The sequence below is a fragment of the Molothrus ater genome, chromosome 26 (assembly GCF_012460135.2).
Source record: "Molothrus ater isolate BHLD 08-10-18 breed brown headed cowbird chromosome 26, BPBGC_Mater_1.1, whole genome shotgun sequence".
Classification (NCBI taxonomy): Eukaryota; Metazoa; Chordata; class Aves; order Passeriformes; family Icteridae; genus Molothrus; species Molothrus ater.
This window is the reverse complement of record NC_050503.2, coordinates 1,585,869-1,605,947: the sequence shown is the minus strand read 5'-3', so window position 1 is coordinate 1,605,947 and position 20,079 is coordinate 1,585,869. Positions and strand designations below refer to the sequence as shown.

General features: G+C 55.1%; 1 protein-coding gene across 2 annotated transcripts in view; it reads right to left on the bottom strand.

Annotated features, from left to right (window-relative positions):
* Positions 1–20,079, bottom strand: part of CSNK1G2 (casein kinase 1 gamma 2) — a 42,880-nt gene that overhangs the window by 7,678 nt on the left and 15,123 nt on the right. For both annotated transcript variants that reach the window (XM_036399553.2, XM_036399554.2), the window contains exons 2-4: positions 8,790–9,286; positions 860–900; positions 279–348 (exon numbers count right to left, since the gene is read on the bottom strand). In XM_036399553.2, coding sequence (XP_036255446.1) covers positions 279–348; positions 860–900; positions 8,790–8,976 — 298 coding nt within the window. In that variant the 5' untranslated portion in view covers positions 8,977–9,286. The remainder of the gene's footprint in view (positions 1–278; positions 349–859; positions 901–8,789; positions 9,287–20,079) is intronic.

Here is a 20,079-nt window from a genome sequence, read left to right as displayed (position 1 = left end):
CAGCAGGGCCACTCTGTCACAGCCATGCCACTGCAGGGGGGATGTCCCCACACAGCCAGCCTGGCTCTGCTCGGGGCAGCTCCATCTGCATCCCTGACTCTGCTGCGGGGGTGGTGGGGGCAAAGAACTAAATCAAAAGAGATCAAAGATGAGACAAGGCATCTGTGTGAAACCCTGTGGAGCAGATGGGCAGGAGCTCCAGCTGGGGGTGAAGTTGCAGAGTCACATTTAGGGAAAGCCTCTCTCCCAGCAGCTCCCCAGGGCAACCCAGCCCGTACCTGCATTGCCGAGCTGTTTGTAGAACCGATACTCCAGGTGCAGCTGGGGGGCCCGGGATTTTATGGGTTCCTTGGAGGAGAGAAAGGAGAACAGTTATGTAGGAAGATGTTTAGGGGGTCTGGGTGTCAGACACATCTTTCACATGCTGGCAGGAGCTGGACTGAGAGCATTCGGGGTTGGGAGTAAGCAGTATAAAAGGGATGAAGCCTCAGGGGATGATGAGAGAGAATCAGCCCATATGGGAGCCAGATCATCTCATCCAGAGAGGGGAAAACATTCATGGGATCAGGTACCAGTGGGGCCACCCTCTCTGCTGCTGGCACTGGCTGAGCACAGCACAGGCCACGCTGAGGGCTGGGAGAAGCAAGACTCAGCTCTTCCCTGCCCAGACCTGGATCACCCCAGCTGCAATGATGTGTGCTCCCAGACTGCCCTCAATTCCCAGCACAGCCACCCAGCCACCACATCCATCACATCCCAGCCCAACACCATGGGAGAAAGGGGAGAAGCCTCCTTCCCAATGGCTGGAACATCCCCCACCCCGACCACGGAGGAACTCCCTGCTCTGACAGCCACTCACCAATTTGATAGCTACGTATTCGTTTGTGTAGAGATTCTTCCCTGCGGGGAGAGACACAAAAAGGAGATGAAAAGCAGATCCTGCATCACCCCCACCACACATCCACCGCTGTCCCTGAGGGCTCCTGGGCTCAAAAACATTCTGAACAGGTTCTGCAGCTCCCACAACACCTGAAGGAGCCTCAAGGCACGGGGAGCAGAATCCACTGTGGGGAGTTGCAACATGCCTGCTAATTATCCCCAGGTGGGGAATGTGGATTCCTCTGGCATGGGGAGGCTCCTGGGGCTGGAGCCAAGGCTGATGGGAGGGGGCAGCAGCAGGGATAGGACAAGGCTGAGACTTGGTGCTTCTCCAGCCCCCCAGGGGGAGGGGGCTATGGAGGGATGGCCAAAGTTGGGGGACACTGAGTTAAGACACTGGCCAGGGGGAGCCTGCAAAGGGTGGCAGGGAGGAGGGACAGCCAGGAGCACTGGCACAGCTGGCACTGGTCTGAGGGCACCACAGGCAGGTGGGAATCTGTCCCCCAGGGCTGGGGTCACTCCTGGGAATGGCACACACCTGTGTGTACGTGTGTGTGAATGAACCTCATCCCTGGGGATGGTCCTGCCCACCCAAGGGCACAGGGGAGGCCAGGAGCAGATCCATGGCATGGCCCAGACTGTATGAAGAGCTGAAGGCTGCAGGAAGAGCCCAGGGGAGTGAAGGAGCAGCTGTGGCACCCAGCACCCTGTACAGGACCCCCAGAGGGCTCCACACCTGCACAGGACTTTTCACACTATAAGCACAGGAAGGTTGAGCTCAGGGTGCCTCCACATCCCCCCAAAACCAGGGGGCTGAGGAAAAGAGGACACACCTGGGAAGCAGCAGCACAATCTCTGCCCAGGCCCCTAAAGGCCAAGATTAAAGGTGTGCAGGAACAGCTCTGAGTGCTCCCTGTGCCTGCAGGAGCCCGGGCAGGTGGGGGTTAAGGGCAGCAGGGATCCCCAAGCCTGGCGTGTGGGTATCTGATGGAGCTGCATCTGTCTCCTCGGATTTTCTCCAAGCAATTTGCACAGGGAACAAGCTCCTCCTGGCCTAAGATTTCATCTGCTCCCACTGCTGCTCTCCACCTGAAGCAGCCATAAATCCTGACTGGGTGACATCAGAGGCAGCTGCTGAGCACCAGGATTACGGGGAGAGGGATGAATGGGAGATATTAATGGAGCAGCTCCTCCCAGGGATGGGCTCTGCAGCCAAGGAGGGGCTCAATCCTGCTGCCTCCCTGACCCTCTCCCATCCCAGGGGACCTCTGCCAAGCCACTTTGTCTGCTGCTTCTGCATAAAGTAAATCCCTTCACAGCGATTAGGGAGGAAGGGATTTGGGAGGGAGGGAGGGAGGGAGGGAAGTCTGGTGAACACAGCATGTGCCACATCTGGGGTTTGTCCCATCACACACTGACATTTCCTGGGGAGCAGGTGGGACACCCCCAGACCTGTGCATGGCTCCACAGGACCCCACAGTGCAGTCCAAAACAATTACTGCTGCCTTCAGGGCAGCAACATGGGATCAGAAAACTCACAGCTGGATTTTCCCTGAGGTCAGGCAGGATTTGAAGGGGGAAAAATCTAACATGGCAGGAAAACTGCCAGAGGCACACTGCAAAACAGACTCAGCAGGGAAGGAGAAGGGATGGAGGCAGGAGAATCCCCAGCAGTGGCATCTGTCCTGTCCCCACCACACAGTCAGTGGTGGCACAAAAAGCTACCAGAGTGCAACAAGGCTCTGGAGCTGGCAGCATTCTCCCAGCCCAAAAATGAGTCAAAATAATTTGGTACTCCTCTGGTTCAGCCCTTCCTTGGGGGTTTGGACACAGCTGATGGACAAGATGGGGAGCAGAGAGGGTGTGGACTGGTCAAATCACCACCCTCTGCTTCCCCTTTCTGAATTAAAAAAGGTGCAAATAGCAGAACTGGCCTGTCATGAGATTAATAAACCAAGAGAAAAGAAAAAGCAAAAGAGCAAGGAGGGAGAATTCCTTCCATGGCAGGGAATTCCCCACTCCAGCTCCTGGAGCCACCCCCTCCACCCCAGTGTTCACAAGGGGGCAACTCTTGACACCCAGAGCCCAGGGAGTGCCTAGGAGGACTGGAGCAGGCAGGACCTGCAGCACAAAAGGTGCTTTTGAAAGGAAATAAAAGGGAAAAGTGGTGAGATGGGTGGCAGAAAGCAAATATTTGCACTTCAGGGGCCTTTGCCTGGCTGGGTGCCAGAGGTGCCTCCAAACGCAGCTGGCAGCACCTGCAGGATGCAGAGAGGGATCAGAACAGGCTGAGGGCAGCCAGGCCTGGGGCTGGGATGTGCTGGGGCTGGAGCTGCCTCTCTGTGCTGGGCCTGCCCAGGGATTTGGCAGCAGAGCCCAGCACCTGCTCCTGCACGTCAGGAGGAGCCCGGCTCTGCTCTGGCTCCCAGCTGGGTCCCCATCCCAGCAGCTCAGAGCCACGGAATCACAGAGGCATTAAGGTGGGAAAAGACCTTTCAGATCACCACTCTGACCATCAGCCAGCAGCACCACCATGTTCACATTAGCCCATGTCCCCAAGTGCCACTTTCACACGTTTTTGAACACTTTGTGGGTGGTGACTCCACTCCTACCTTGGGCAGTCTGTTCCAATGCTTCCCAACACTTTCTGAGAAGAAATGTTCCCAATTTCCAATCTAAACTCCCCTGGCCCAGCCTGAGGCCATTCCCTCTCCTCCTGTCCCTGTTCCCTGGAGCACAGCCCAGCTGTGCCCTCCTGTCAGGAGCTGTGCAGAGCCACAAGGGCCCCCTGAGCCTCCTTTGCTCCAGGCTGAGCCCCTCCAGCTCCCTGAGCCTCTCCTGGTGCTCCAGACCCTTCCCCAGCCCCATTCCTGCCTCTGGACATGCTCCAGCCCCTCCCTGTGAGGAGGAAAGTGAGCACTGAGGCTGCCCCTTGCCCATGGCACAGCACTGTGCCCACGCTGGGCACCTCTGTGCAGCAGCAGCACAGAGCTGTGCCAGGGCACCAGGATGAGAAATTGGGTGTGCCACGGTACCAGGGTGGGGATTTGGCTGTGCCAGGGCACAAGGATGGGAATTTGGCTGTGCCAGGGCACTGGGATGAGAAATTGGCTGTGCCAGGGTACCAGGGTGGGAATTTGGCTGTGCCAGGGTACCAGGGTGGGGATTTGGCTGTGCCAGGGCACCGGGATGGGAATTTGGCTGTGCCAGGGTACCAGGGTGGGGATTTGGCTGTGCCAGGGTACCAGGGTGGGAATTTGGCTGTGCCAGGGTACCAGGGTGGGAATTTGGCTGTGCCAGGGCACCGGGATGGGAATTTGGCTGTGCCAGGGTACCAGGGTGGGGATTTGGCTGTGCCAGGGTACCAGGATGGGAATTTGGCTGTGCCAGGGCACAAGGATGGGAATTTGGCTGTGCCAGGGCACTGGGATGAGAAATTGGCTGTGCCAGGGTACCAGGGTGGGAATTTGGCTGTGCCAGGGTACCAGGATGGGAATTTGGCTGTGCCTGGGCACCAGGATGGGAATTTGGCTGTGCCAGGGCACCAGGGTGGGAATTTGGCTGTGCCAGGGCACTGGGATGGGAATTTGGCTGTGCCAGGGCACCAGGATGGGAATTTGGCTGTGCCAGGGCACTGGGATGGGATTTGGCTGTGCCAGGGTACCAGGATGGGAATTTGGCTGTGCCAGGGCACTGGGATGGGAATTTGGCTGTGCCAGGGTACCTGGGATGGGAATTTGGCTTCCCAGACCAGGGAATGCAGTGGAAGAACAGGGGATGAGGCAGCCAGGCCCAGCCCTGCCAGCACTGCAGCACCAGTGACAGTGGCTGCACCAGGCCAAGCAGTGACAGATCTGTGGAATGCTGAGCTTTAACACCATCAGATGAAAAATGTTATTTTAGAGCTTGACCTTCTCTAAAGGAGGCTCTGAACAAGCAGGAGGAAAAGCAAGTCTGAGCCTTCAGCAATGGAGGGAGGAGCAGCAGGAATTGAGTGGGTTCCTCTCTCCCCAAGCCTCCAAAGACACCTGTGGCCACCTCTGGCACGGGGTGGGTCTGTGGCTCTGGCCTCTGGGAGGGGGCTGAGCCCTTGGCCACACTCAGGTGCTCACAGGGAGGTCTCTGCAGAGCCCAAGACAAGAAGGGTGTCATGAGCAGGGCACTGGGCCCAGACACTTATTCAGAAGGCCCCTTTTGTGGCCCCAGGTAACTCCCTGGGAGGCTGCAGGACAGGCCTGAGAGCCACAGCTCAGGAGAGCTTGGGAATGCCCCCAGCACCTGCAGTGACCCTTCAGCTGGCATGGCCCTGGCCCAGCTGCAGCACTGAGCTGCTCCTGGCTCACACTGCACACAGACTCACCCCCTGTGCTCTTCCCTCCTCCAAAATCCCCAGTTTACTTTAAAAGATAATTAATTTCAAGCTTTTAATTTTGAAGGAAAGCAGCTGCTGTGGCTCCAAGCTGCCAGCAGCAATGCATACAGCAGGCTGGGGAGAGGGGTGGGCACTGAGAAGCTGCAAAAAGCACATTTGCACAAGTTTACTGCTGGAAGAACAGAAGCAGCAGCTGCTGCCAGGTCCCCCATCCTTCCCTGCACCCTGCCCTAGGCTGAGGCTGCCCTGGGGCAGCTCCATGGCCCAGCCTGGCAGGAGCAGCAGCCTTGGGCCAGGCTCAGGAAGGGGCCCTCAGGGAGGGTGCCAGGACTGAGGGCAGCTCCTGCCTCTGAGGCAGCTCTGTGCCAGGGCAGGACCTGCCCAGCACCCAGGTTGGGCTCAGTTTTCACCTTTCTGCTCAATGTCTGGGTTTTCCTCCTCTCCCCCTACCCCAGCCCATCCCAAGCACTCCTGAGTAGCTGCCAAGAGGAACCTGCCCCAGCAAAGCCTCTCTGTGAGTGTGCTGGTCCTGCTCTCAGGTGCAGGGAGCTGGCAGGGAGCTGGCAGGGCTGCAGCTCGGCTGTGCCCAGTGCCAGGGCACACCAGCCACCAGCCACACTCTGCTGGTGTCCTGCTGCCTTGTGTTCCAGAGGGCAGCGTCCCACCCTGCTGTGGGCACCACGTGGGCAGGGGCAGCTCAGGGGGCTGCAGGCAGCAGGCACTGCCCTGGGATGCTGTTGGAGGAGCTGGGCAGGTGCTGGAGCACAGCTGGAGGCTGGCAGGGGGAGGGATGAGCACTCACCAGCTCAGGGTGAAGCTCCAGGACATAAGAAGGTAACAGGAGCCAGCACCTGCACAACATCAACCTCTGTGCCAGAGGGCTGGGGCAGCCACCCTGCTCCAGCTCCCCAGCCATGCTGGTCCAGTGAGGAACTGGCTGGCAGCACTGCCAGGCTGGAACTGGCACCACGTCCCTGCATTGCCCAGGATGCCAAGGCCAGCAGGGACAGGGAGAAGCAGGATCCAAATGCACAGCCCTGGCAGCCACAACTCCTGCCCACGTCATTCCCCTTCTGGCTTCCCACTAATGCCTTATGCCAATTGTTTTTTTTAGATTTTATCTTTAAACAGATCACTTGATTTTAGACACCTCCTACATGGGTGGACATTTGTCTCTACCTGGGACAGCTGAGCTGAAGCACCCTAAGGACAGATCACCATGTGCCCCTTGGTGTGGTGGAGAAATAGGGCAAAGTGGTCCCTTTTTGAGGAAGACAATGTCCCCTTCCTCCCTCCCCACCACTGGGAGCTGGAAAAGTCACCTCCAGGTACATTTTTTCAAGATCTCATGGCCTTTATTATGAGAGCAAAAAGGCCAAAGAAGATCTGGGAGCTTTTAAATACTGAGCTGCAGTTTGGCCTCTAAAGCTTCGAGGACTGAATTCTCTATTCCCAGGGAAAACTGAGCGCCCAGCAAGAGCTGGGGAACATCCCTGCTCATGCCACCACTTCACAGCAGGAGCCCTCTGGTCCCTTGCCATTCATCTGCAGCTGGAGGAATCCCTAAATCCTGAAAGCATTCCTGAGCCCTGATGCAGTTTGGAGGCACACCTAAGGAAGAGAGATGTGATTTTAGGAGAGAAGCCACATAGCTGTGGCTTCCACTGCTGTGATGAGATCTCGTGCTCAGGCCTCCAGCATGTTATGGCCAGGCACTGCAGGGTGTGACAGAGCTAAAAAGCCACGTGAAGGGACTGGAAGCTTCTCTTGCTGGTGGCAAGGACAAACTCACTGTGAGAATCGACCACTGTGGAGCCCTGGAGCGAGAGCTCGCTGCTTGTCCCTGCAGCCAGCAGCAAACTGAGCCCAACTGCTCCCAGGTCCCTGCAGCAACCTCACTGCCAGCTTGACAGACATTGCTCAGATCCATGTCAGACTCGTGTCCCCTCACTGAAAATGAGGGGAGGCCAAGGCAGGGGGGTCACACTGACCTCAGCTCTGAGCACAGCAAAGCAACAGAGCCCCAGCCTCCTGCCTAAAGCAGGATCCTGGGATCCAGCTCACCCAGAAACACAGATCCACTGCAGAATGCTCAGTGGCAAGCAAGGAAAAGGAGGTGCAAGGACACAGGTGGAGCCTGCATGGCTCAGGGCTCTCTGGGAGGCACTGGCAGCAGGAGTGGCCAGATCCACCCGGGGAACTGAAAGGAGCAGCTGGTGCAGCAAAATCCCCCAGTAGCTCTCCTTCCACAAGCCCTGGGTCTGGAGGAAGGCTCAGAGCTCCTCATGACAGCAGGAGAGACAGCTGAGCAGGGGAACTGCTTGGCTGGATTTTCACCAGAGCGTTTCCCCAGCTCTGCAATTACACAGCCGGGAAGAGCGGGGAGGGGACGGGTGAGCCTGGCACCAGCCAGTCTGTCACACAGGGGAGAGCTGACATTAACTCCCCACACAGGGAGGGGGAACTGACCTCACCCCAGCCAGGGCTGCCACAGCTCCTCCCCAGGCCCACGGTCAGGGCAGGTTTAGCTCAGAGCTCAGGGCAGGTTTAGCTCAGAGCTCGGTTTGAGAAGGCGCTGCTTAAAATATCACAGAGCAACAAGGCTGTGGCTGTCCCAGGCTCTGGGGACTGCCTCTCTTCCCTCTCCCCAGAGCACAAGCCCCTTCCCAAAGCACTCACCCCAAGCTGGCAGGGACTACACCCACACATTCCTGGAGACATCCAGACTGTGCTGCTGGCACAGAGGTGCCTGGCCCTGCCTGATGCCAAGCAAAGGGTTAACAGCTTGCTGAAAGTCTCCAGGGACATTCCCAGTCCTGAGAGAGGAGCAACCTCCCCACCCTCCAAACAGAAGTTTGCTTGAGGAGTTTCCTGATAAACTTGGTTCAAAATGGAAAATGACTATGGAAGATGCTTGGGTTTTATTCCTCCCTTTCTCTGGCCTGCACAGAATTTCAGGAGTCTCTCAAATAACCAGTTTCAACAACTGAAGAATTTATCCAGGATAAAACACGGATTCTCCTTCCTAGGTGTTTGTCCCAGCAGAGGGAACATCCCTCAGGTCCCCATGCTCCATCCCCTGTCCTGAGGCACAGCGAGAGGGCAGCACCCAGAGCACAAGTGGGGTGAGATTTGTGAGCACACAGTGGCATCTCCTGAATCCTTCCCCACTCAGTGTTGCTGGATTTGGGGGACACCCAGATTTCCATGGCCACCACTGCTTACAACAGACAGATCCAGCCTGTAGCATTCTCCCTGGCAGAGCCAGAGAGCAACAGGCATGGGAGGAGAAGGGAAACACTTCTGGAATCAGTCCTTTGGGCTGGGCTGGGCCTTGGCAGACCAAGCACAGCGTGAAAGGATGAAGAAAGTGGAACCTCTGTGACAGAAGCGGGGCAACGCTTCCACTCTGTGTGCCCGGTCAGCACCCCTGTGCCCATGGCCACAGGCTGTGCCAGCTGCTGCTGCTGCACGAGGAGGATGCCAGGGCAGTCCTGGCAGGAGTGGGTACAGTGAGGACAGAGATGACCCTTCTCACCTAGACGGAGCTCCCCGAAATTGCCGCATCCAATCTTCTTGCCGACACGGAAGTTGGGACCCACCATTAAGACTCCCGAGTTGGTTCCAGCACCCCGGCCTCCATGACCACTCCTTCCTCCACCTGTCTTGGACATTCTTTTACCTTCCTCCAGCTCCCCTTTCCCTCCTCTCTTATCAAAATCCATAAGTTTGTGATACCCCGGCCTCTCCACGGTTACGCTGCTGCCATACAAATCCCAGAGCTGCCGAAAATGGAAGGGTGAGGAGGAAAGAAGCAGGGTTCCTCTTGGTTAATACAGCATCCCGGGGAGCGCTGGGAGGGTGGGGGCTGGAGAACGAGGGGCAAGAGGCCGTCCAGGGCTGCTGGGCTACTGAAATGTCAGTGCTTCCCAAGGTCCCGCCGGGACTGGCATCATCGCCGCTCACAGGGAGGTCTTTGGTGGAGAGAACATCCTGCACACAGGCTCCTCCCAGCGCAGCTCCTCGGTGTCCCAGCTGTGCAAAGAGAGAGGCAGAAAATCACTATGAGAAGGCAGAGAGCAACAGAGGGCTCTGGGTTCCTCAGAGTCCCTCCAGCACCTTCCCTGCAGACAGGTAATTCCTACAGCAGCGACAGTGCTGCAGCTGAGGGGTGGGAGAAGCTGGGATAAACATCAGCTCCCAGAGTGCCCCATGCCTGAGATGTTGGTTTACATGAACAAACGAGTTTAAAAAAGCTTGGTCAGCTGGAGGTGAAATGGTTGATGAGTGTCTCCATGTTGGAGCCAGCCAAGTGATGTGGGGACAGAACTGTCCCCACGGGGAAGGGCTGCTGGCAGCTTCTGGAAGCATTCAGAGGCACCAGCCAGGGACTCTGAGAGCCCCCAGGAACAGGGGACACACGTGAACCCAGCACTGTGGGGCTGCCCATGGAGTGAAATTGATTTCACCTGGCTGGATCCAGGGGCAGGGGCCAGTGGAGCTGGAGCACTTCCCACTCCAGCAGCAGCTCCTGCTGTGCTGGGCCAGGATCCTGTGCCAGCAGCCCTGCCCAGGACACGGTTCCTGGGGAACAGCCACACTCAGGGCACCCACCACAGCCCACCTGGGCTGGGGGAAACACCCACTTGGCAAACAGGAACTTGCTAACATCCCACTGCCTCCTCCTCTGCTCCTATCAACCAACCTTGACTGGAATTGCCAATCTGGGAGCGAGGCCCCTTGGCTGCAGCCCGGGCCAATGCTGTGACACTGCCAGAGCAAATGATGCTCGTGGGGTGCAGCACCTTGCTGCCTTGTGTGCTCCCAGTGAGGCTGCTGGAAAGCCCCCATGCTGCTGCTGGGGTCATCTGGGTTCCCCTCCACAGGCAGGAATCAGCTCAGCCCCCTGAACCAGGGAGCTCCTTCTTGTGTGCACAGCCCTGCTCATGGCTGGATGAGGCGACCTTTAAAGGTCCCCCCAACCCAAACTATTCCATGATTCCATGACACTGGCTCCACACTGTGCAGCTGCCCAACATCAAGGCCAGCCAAAGCCTTGCTTCCTTCTGGACACAAGACTGGGATGAAAAGAACCATGGAGCTGCTCTGTGCTCGAGGAACCAGGTGCCCAAGAGGGATCTGTGCTCTCCCTCCCTGCAGCATTCCACCAGAGAGGGACTGCCCTGCACTGGGGAGGGCAGGCTGGGTTCCTCCTCACAGGGGTGCCCATGTGGGAGGCAGGAAGGACAATCAGGAAGCTCAACATGGACAGAGGGGGTCAAACAGGATCTGGGCACACACTGGGAGGGCACATGAGAGACCCACACCTCCATTTCCCCCCTGCCCTGGTTTTGCTCCCAGCTTGACCCTTGCCATCCTCCTACCCCTCCCTTTACCCTGCCCCCTCCCCAAGCCCCTGTGACACCACTGAGAGCCTCCCAAGAGCTCCCAGGGCCACCACAGACTCCTGCTGCCCCCCTGGGTTATCCAAGCAAACCCCCCTCCAGCTCCAGGAAATGAACACACTGCGAGCTCTGATGCTTGGCCAAACCCTGTAAAATTTTTTATTGGCTCTCAATAGCTATTAATAACAAAAAAAAACCCCAAAAACCAACCCTTCTCATGCTCAAGGATACACAGAGGGAAATGTGGGAGTTCTAAGAACAACCCAGGGAAAAAGACACCAAAGCCAGAGCTCAGCAGGGGGAAGGACTGGCTGTGTAAGGGTCCAGGGGCAGGACAGCCCCTGAGGGGGGCTGGCACCAAATCCTCACTCTCCAGAGCATCCTGGCACACTGCCACTGCTCTCCAGGAGGGACCAGAGCTGCTCCAAGGGTGCAGAGTGCTGGGGTGCCACTTGTGGGACCTGCCTGCTCAAGCACAGCAGAATGAGGTTTTCATGCATCATGGGAGCCCCCTCCTGCCCCCACAGGCTCCAGCCTTGATCCAACAGCCCTGGAGCATCCCTAGAGCACGACAGCCTGGCTGTCTGAGGCCACAACACACCAGCAACTGGACACCATCCTGCTGCACAAGGGAAACTGAGGCACGGGGAGCGTTCCATCTCTCACAGAGCTGGGCAGCCCCGGGCTGGCTGCTGCCCTGGTGCTCCCTTCCCCCAGAGCGTGTCCGTGCCAGCAGGAAGCGGCTGGGAGCGGCAGGAGCAGGGCTTCCCTCAGCTTTGTTCTGCCCCAGCCCCGAGCACGCTGGGCCCACACGTGACATCCTGCTCATTCTTCACTCCCCCGATGATTTCCGCTCGGGTTCAGCTCATGGGGCTGCCCTCCCGACCTCCTCAGGACACCAGAGCTGCTCCCTCACAGCCTCCCAGCTCCTGGAGCGGGCAGTTTCACCTTGGTGTTCAGGGAGCTGCTTTCCCTGGATGTGGCTCCACCACAGGCGGGGAAAGGGGAGCAGCTGGTGATGCACAGCCCTGCTGCAGCTCCAGAACCTGTTTTCCTTCTGAATCAGACCTTTATGCTCAGTCCCAGGGGATTCCAGGCCCAGACTGTTTGCACAGAGTCAGGCGGCCGACAGCCAGAGCTCAGGGAGCTCCAGCCCCGGCGCTTGGGATTATTTTCTTTGAAGAGTTATGGGCCGGCCTCTGCAAGGGAATTTCAGACAATGAAGTGAGGCAGAAGGGAAAAATTCAATCCTGTTTCCTGTGAGCACAGGGAGACTGTGCTGCCCTTTCCCAGCCCAGAGAAACGCGAGGAGCAGCACAGCACAACTCTGGTCCTGCCTGTGGAGCCTCAGGAGCTCTCCTGGAGGGGCCCAGCTCCAAACTCCAATTTCAGGCAGCTGGGCCAGATTGACACCCAGAGGCCACAGCCCAGCCCCCCAGGCTGGGACTGCCATGCTGCAATTCCCCCTTTCCCAAGCTGAGCAGCAGGAAGTCCCTAAACCAAATTCATGTGAGTGAGGCCAGGCAGTGATGCTCCCTCACACTCTGCCCACCAGCCTCCCCCATGGATGAGCCAAGGGCTGGGAAGAATTTATTTTCTCATCCCAGGAGTGCTGAGGAGACACAGTGGCTGCCTGGACCTCAGGACAAAAGCAGGACCCACCTCTGTGCAGTGTCAGTGACTGCTCAGGTTTTCCACCCTGTGCCATAAAAGGATCACTGGCCTTTAAAATTGAGAACAACCTAATTAGAAACAGAAACTTTTGGTAAAATCCCAGGACTCCCACTGCTCCAGAGCAAAAAACCTCTGTGTTTGTTAAAACACAGCAGCCTTTGGACAGGCATCAGGGACCCAGACCTGACCCATCCTCCCCAGGCAGCAGCACCAGGGGGGAAGATTCCCTGTATAAAACTGATTTCACAATGTTCCATTTTGCACAGGAATCCTCTCCCAAAAGGTCACAGCGAGGCAAGCAGCCTCAGGAAAGCACCTTCTAGGCTGGATTTGTTGGCCTGGAATCAAATCTGATGCAAGATGAGACTAAGAAAACTTGTTTCTCTCTTTGGGAGGGAGCGGGATAAATAAAGAAAAAAATGAATTGTCCTGAAATTTGGCAGAAGAAATTCCAAAGCAAGCTGTGGTCTTAAAGCAAATAAGCAGTGCCCTGAGGTGTTTGCAGTGCCAGGGATCCTGGAAGGGAAACAAACTGCAGGCAAGTGCAAGTGCCTCAGCACCCCAAACCAGAACCTCAGAAGCACTGGAAGTGCCATAAAAAGGGGGCAAGCCCACACACCCTGATTCCCAAAGAGGGAGTTCACAGTGCTTTTGTTGAATCATTGGGTCCTTTTTCTTTGCCATCTGGTTTTAAGCAGGTCAGAGCTGCTCCAGTCACATTTACAAGTTTTTCCCTGCAGATGTAAGGGTGAGAAAAGGGGAATTGGGGTTGGGGGGAGTTGTTTTTTTTCCCTTAAAAAAAGAAAAGCTGCAGTTCTAGTGCCACCCCTTGTCTCTGTGACTTGGACCAAAATATCAAGGCTCGGGAAGTTCCTGCTCACATTTGCAAGTATAAGATGCTGAAGAGTTGTATTTTTAAGAATTTTTTTTCCTGTAGAATGAAACCCTGTGGCTGCTGAGAAGGCACTTGTACAAACCATCTGGGGCACATTGTTCTCAGCCCTTTATATGAGCACACACACCGTGTTCCTGCCCAAAGAGGTTACAGCTAAATGGGGCAAGACAAAAGAGGGGAAGAAGAGGGAAAAAAATAGCAGCCTGGAGCAGGGAAGTGGCTGGGGAAGGTCAGGGAGCAGGTCCATGGTGCTGCTTGGAACAGGGCCCAGGTGTCCTGGAGCAGCCATGCCCTGGGTGCTGCTCCCTGAGCCCCAGCAGCCTTTGGGATGCTTCTTGGAGCTGGTTTCCCCATGTACTCTGCACTCTGTGAGCAGAAGGGAAACACAGCTGCATCCAGATGAAAGAGAAAGGAAAGCTTCTTGAGAGCACAAAGAGAAAAGCCCTTGACACTCTGCAGCTCCAAGTACAGATCGCTGCCAATTAAAGGCTAAAAATAATCACAAATACCCCAATGTCCCAAAGGATGACCCATCAGCTGGCTCCCAGTGCAAAAATCCAGACCAAAAAGCAACCAGTGGCCTTAGACAGCTGAAACCAAATCCCAATAAATTCTAAAAGTTAAGAGGCTGAGCTTAGAGGAAGATCAGAAGTCTTAAAACAAAGCAAAATCTTAAAACATCTTTAAGAGTGAGCCACAGACGGTCCTAGATGATGTCTGCAAGGGTTTGTTGTTAAACACATGTTCCAGTCTGCAGAGCTGCAGCCAACCCTGCTCGTGATGGAGCAGGGAAAGCTGTGCCACACACAGGTGTCCCAAAGTGTCCCAGAACAGGGGGCATGGAAAGCCTCAGCAGGCTTCCCACCACAGCCCTGCCATGAGCCAAGCTCACAGGGTTGGCTCACATCAGGCTTCTCATCCATCAAAGTTCCCAAATCCCTCTCTCCAGGACTGATCTCCATCCATTCTTTATCCAGTCTGTGTTTGTGTTTGGGACTGTCCCAGCCCATGGCAGGACCTTGCACTTGGCCTCGTTGAACTCCATGAGTTTGGCACAATCCCACCTCTGCAGGTCCCTGTGGATGCCCCATCCCTTCCCTCCAGCTCCACACAGCTCTGTGTCACCAGCAAACCTGCTGAGGGTATCCTCAGTGCCACTGTCCATGGCACCAGCAGAGATGTAAAACAGCACTGGTGCCAGTAACAACCCCTGAGGACACTACTGGTCACTGGTCTCCACTTAGAGCGTGACCATCCAGCCAGTTCTCCACCAAGTGAGCACCAACAGGCTCCTGAGAGATCTCCTGAGCTTCCTCCACCCTTGGACTCTCCTCCTGAGTTATCCTGATTTATCCAGCCAATTATCCACCAACTGAGCACCCAACAGGCTCCAGAGAGATCTCCTGAGCTTCCTCCCCCCTTGGATACTCTCCTCCTGAGTTATCCTGATTTATCCAGCCAGTTCTCCACCAAGTGAGCACCCAACAGGCTCCAGAGAGAACTCCTGAGCTTCCTCCACCCTTGGACTCTCCTCTGAGCTGGGCACAGCAGCTGAACAGGCTGGAACTCAGGTCCAGGGTGTGCTGTTTGGAGAAAACTCATCCTGACCCCACAAAAGGAAGTTTCCTCCATGGGTTTGAGAGGCAGAGGGGCTGTGGAGCTTGCTCCACCTGGGACTTTCACCAGCGACAGCTCCAGTCCAGGGAGATTCAAGCAAACCAACCAGGACAGCAGAACATTCCTTGTGGCAAGGGAAGGCTGGCTTGTTCTGGCCCCATTTCCTCTGGATCCCTCAGAAAACAGGAGCTTCAGTGCTCTGAGCAACTCCAGGAACCTGGTGGAGATGGGAGTTCTGGATGTGAGCATCTCACATCAGAGCTCTGAGAGCTGGATGGAGGATGGGCTGCACCACTCTGGGGACAGCACCTGTGGAGGAGCTGGAGCAGCAGGGCAAGGGGTGAAAGGGCCTTTATCCATCCCAGAAATTCCCTTAAAAACCAAGCAGTCCTGGAAGCAGCCACTTTCTCAGCAGTTTCTGCCAAGTGCAGCCACAAGAACATCAGAACACAGAACACAGGCTGGCTCCAGAAGCGATGGCACCCCAGCCTCCTCCTGATCTCCACCCTTTTTTCCAGCCTCCAGCGAGGCAGGAGCCAGCCCAGCTCTGTTTACTCCTCCTGCTCCTGTGTAGGTTGGTGTTGGTGTCAGCACAACAGGAAGCTCTTGTTCAATAGTTTGTCACTGAACCGCTGATGCAGGGCCATGGGGGAGCCTGGGCAGAACGTGTGGCTGCTCTGAGAGCCAGGGGAGCCTCAGAGCTCAGCTCCAGGGACTCCAGAGCTCCTGGCTCTGCCACCCCTTCCGTGGGGATTTGGGTGTGCACTGAGCCCCTGGCCCTTCACATCCTGCCTGTTACACTGGGATAACTTCCCTGCATCCACCTCCTCCACCTGAGGTCCCTGGAGAGATGCCTGGCTGGTTTTCAGCTTTTGAATGGTGCTGAGAGCTCAGCAAGCCCCCCCTGCCTGCTTCAAGGCATCTGCAGGGACAAGAACCAGAACTGAAGGAGCTGCTCCACCAGGCAGGAACAGCATCCTGTGAAACCCACCCAGCCCAGCCGTGCTGCTGCTGCCTGCACACAGGCTGGGCAATATCCAGTGGTCACAAAAGCACTGTTGGATCCCCACAGGCAGCTGGTCCCACAGAGCAGCCCCAGCCCACCCCCCCTGCCCCTGCTGTGTCCCTCACCCCCCAAACACAGACCCAGCTCACCCATGTGGTGCCACCAGGCTGATTCATTGATGACACGGCACACACAGCTCTGTCACCACTGCCACTGCACCAGGAGTGTCTGAAGCACTGACAGTGCTGGCTGGTTTCCCTCTCAGCAAAACAGAAAAATCAGCAGGGTTTCACTCTGGTGCCCCAATATTTACAATTCAGAAATCTGCATGGGCAGTTTGTCCAAAACATGCTTTTTTTTCCATCCAAATTCTTTCTTGAAAAGAAAACAGGAATAAAGCTGAGGCTAATGTTTCTACCAGAATTTCTTCTAGTGTTCAGAGGCAAAAAGAACCCCCAAAAAAATAAACCCAACAGAAACAACCAACCCACAAAAACCCTGAACTGTGGCAGCAAAGCTTTTAATCCAACATGATCCCAGCATCCTTGTTCCAAACCTCTCCTCCCTTCCTGGCTTCCCAGCTCTTTACTGAACACAGTGAGGAGAGAGGATCACACCCAGCTCCCAGAGCAGTGGGCACAGGGCACCCTGGGCACCTCCAGCCCAGCCAGTGCCCCATGGCCAGGATCTGCCCCTTCCCTTGCATGGCCCCAGGGATGGACACAGCCAACAACGCTCCCAGCACCAGAATTAAAACCATAAACCCACTCTCAGAGCAAACAATCAGACACATCATCACCTCCAGCCACACCAGTAACCCAGAACAAACAAAAGTGACTTCAGCAAACGAGGCAGGACCGTGCTGAGCCTGTCAGAAGTTACCACATGCAGGTGCTGCCCTGCTCTCAACACCTCAGGGTTTCACCCAGATATCCATCCCTGGCTCTCAGCCACATCCATAAAAACATCCAAGGCACAAAACCACCAGGACGTAAAAAATAAAATTTAAAATAATAATTAAAAAAATAATAAAGCATTTGGTTTTTTCCCTAGAGTTAAGCTGTGCCATGAAGATGACAGATTTTTCTTTCTGGCTTCCTTTTCCAGCTCTCATGTCTATTAAACTTTTCTCTAAATTAGAAATGTTCTCTTGTTACTGGTTATTCCCTTCCCCAGGAGACTTTTACGACACTGTGAACTCTGGTCAGCTCTAAACCTACAACAAATCAAGCTCCAAATTGTTTCAAAGTTATTTTCTCCCAGCCTCTGAACCCAAATATGGCTTTTTAATGGATTGCTATGAATTTTCAGTAATTTTTTTTTAATGTTTGTGCCACTCCATTCCCTCTGTGAGGGAGCTAACAATGAAGAGAGCAGAGTTTCAACAAGGCAGCAGGGAAATGCTTCTGCTGAATGAGGGTCCTGCTTCCCACCTCAGAGTCTCCCCCCACAAACAAATTCTCACAACAAACCAGTCATGATTTCTGTGTGGTTTCACAGAGATCTCTAAAGGACACCAGGTGACATGCAAACCCACCAGGCTGCCTTAAAAGCAAAATCTCAGCTGTTCCTCAAACTCCAGCCCAAGCTCCTGCAGCCCATGAGCTGGGAGTGCCCACGGACCCGGAGCGTCTCCTGTGCAGGGGCTCCTCAAGGGAGTGGAAGCAAAACTCAAACTGTTCTCCAAACACAACAGAATCAAAAAGGAAGTAAAAGATGGGGGCAGACCATCAGTAGCAGAGTTTTCAGTTTCCAACAGAACCACAAGGCACCACTCAAGAGCTGGTGTGATTTCCCTAAATTGGTGAGATCCTAACCCAAAAAATTTCCTCCTCTCGAGATGAGCACAGATGGGCTGCACAAGCCACGAGCCAGAACACCCCTGGAGCAGCAGCTGGAGAACTTCACCCCAAAGTCTCACCACAGCTCAGGGGGGATGAGGAGAATCCCTGCCTGGCAGCACTATGTGTGCAGTGTCAGCTTTCCAGCAGCAGGTCAGCAGGAGTCATTTTGCATCCAAAAATATCTGAGGAGGAACCAGGCTCCTCTTCAGCCAACAGCAGTGGGACTGTTTGATGAACATTTGCTCCCTGCACATATGAGCAGAAAGAAATCAATGTGCTATGGACAGTCCAAATGCAGAACTCAGATCCTCAACATCCAAATTCAGAACAACCCAGATCTTCATGTTTTTGAAACCAGCCTACAGGGTAAAGACACTCCTAAATCTCTTAGCAGCCACAAAAAAAAAAAAACCCTCATGAAGCATCTCCACTCTTATGAGCTGCCAATTCACTCCCAGCCCAATGCACAATTTCACTCTTTTCCTTGGATCCTCATCCAAAGCAGCTACACCTGGATGGAAAACATTAAACTGTGCTCCACCAAGGAGCCGGAAATGCCACGTTGGAAATTTCAGCAGCAGCACAGGAACCAAGCAAAAAGCTGAAAATACTTCTCTAGGAAAAATAATAACAGTAAATACACACACGCTAAAATAAGACCAGATCTGAAAACTAGTCTGGAAATAACAAACCCAGCCCAAGTCAGACAAACCTATCCATGAACCAAGTGCCCAAGAGCATTGATTCACCTTTTTGAGTTCATCAGGCACAAATTTAAACTTCCAGCTGCAGAATTCATAACCAGAAAACACACTGAAGCTCTGCAGAAATGACTTGAAAGGAAGCAGCTTTTTGGTTGACTTTACAGACCCCACAAAAGGTCTGCATTTTGATTTACACCTTTTGCAACATGACTGTGCCCAAGGAAGCCAAGGGCAGCCCTTTCCCAGTCCTTGGCCGTGCCCATCTTGGGATGCATTCCCCATGTGGGACCCACTGCATGGGAACAGGAGGAACACCAAAGCACTGTGGGTGGTGGGACTGCAAACCCTTGGCTGCAGGAGGGAATCAGGGAGCAGTTGGTACCTGATTCCCACCTTCCCACCCAGCCCTTCCATGATACCTTTGGGATGTTACCATCACCCTCCTCTCCAGCATCCCTTCTCCATGACCAGTAACAGCCATCCTCAGGACTGCTGGGCCAGGAAAAGTTGTGGCATGGAGCTGGAAAATGTCAAGGTGAGCAAATGACCCAGCTCCAGCCCCCTGCCCATGCCAGCAGCACTCTGGTGTCCCTGCTCACACGGGACAATTTCTGTCTGGGGAACTGCAACTTGCTTTGCTCTTACCGTAAGAGGAAGGGCCCAGGGAGCAGGCAGGTAACCAGAGCAGGAAACCTCCTTCTGAACAACAAATTGCTTTCTGCCCATGCAGAATCTCTCACCAGTCCAGCGCAGAAAAGGCCAATCAGGATGTCAGATTGGTTTCGGTTTTACTAAGCCAGAGTTTATAGCACCGGAAGAAAGGAAGTTCACTATGGACAAAGCTGAGTCCCTGCCTGGGAGACCTTAAAAGGAGAGCAGAGTCCAGCTCCCAGTGCTTTGTCCCTTCCCATCTGCGCCAGCGTTTCCGTGGGACACGCGCAGCCACCCCGGCCAGGATGTGACGCTTCTCTGGAGCCCCCGCTGGCCACGGCAGGAGCTGGACCCACTCAGGTACTCCTCACACAGCCCCTGACTCGGCCCTCAGCCCCCACTCAGGTACTCCTCACACAGCCCCTGACTCGGCCCTCAGCCCCCACTCAGGTATTCCTCACACAGCCCCTGACTCGGCCCTCAGCCCCCACTCAGGTATTCCTTCCTCACACAGCCCCTGACTCACTCCAGGGGTCTCAGCCCCCCACTCACCATGCCAGGAGTTAGACCCACTCAGGCATTTTCAGGCATTTCTCACACAGCCCCTGACTCAAGCCAGTGGTCTCAGCCCTCAGCCAGGTCTGGCAGCTCTGCCATGGGGTTTTCCATTTAAATGAAACAATGCATCCCCAATGCTGCAAGCTCCAGGGAGACACCGGATACTAATTAAATCCATGCTGCTGCTGGGAAACCCAGCTGCAGAGAGGAACCAGTTGCCTTCCAAAAGTCCACAGCAGTTGGCCAGCAGAAAGGTGTTTACCAGTCCCAGGGCTTCCGCTTCTCCTGCTCCCCCATCCATACATTTACGTTTACATTTTCCAACCAGTCCCATCCTGCCCGGTTCTTGCACAGACTCATTATCACAAGCGTGCTCATCTTGGGAAGGAGCCAGCAAAGATTTCCTTTCTAGTCAAGACCCAACATTGCTTTTAATCCACTCATGCCCAGAGCATAAAGACTCAGCTGCTCCAC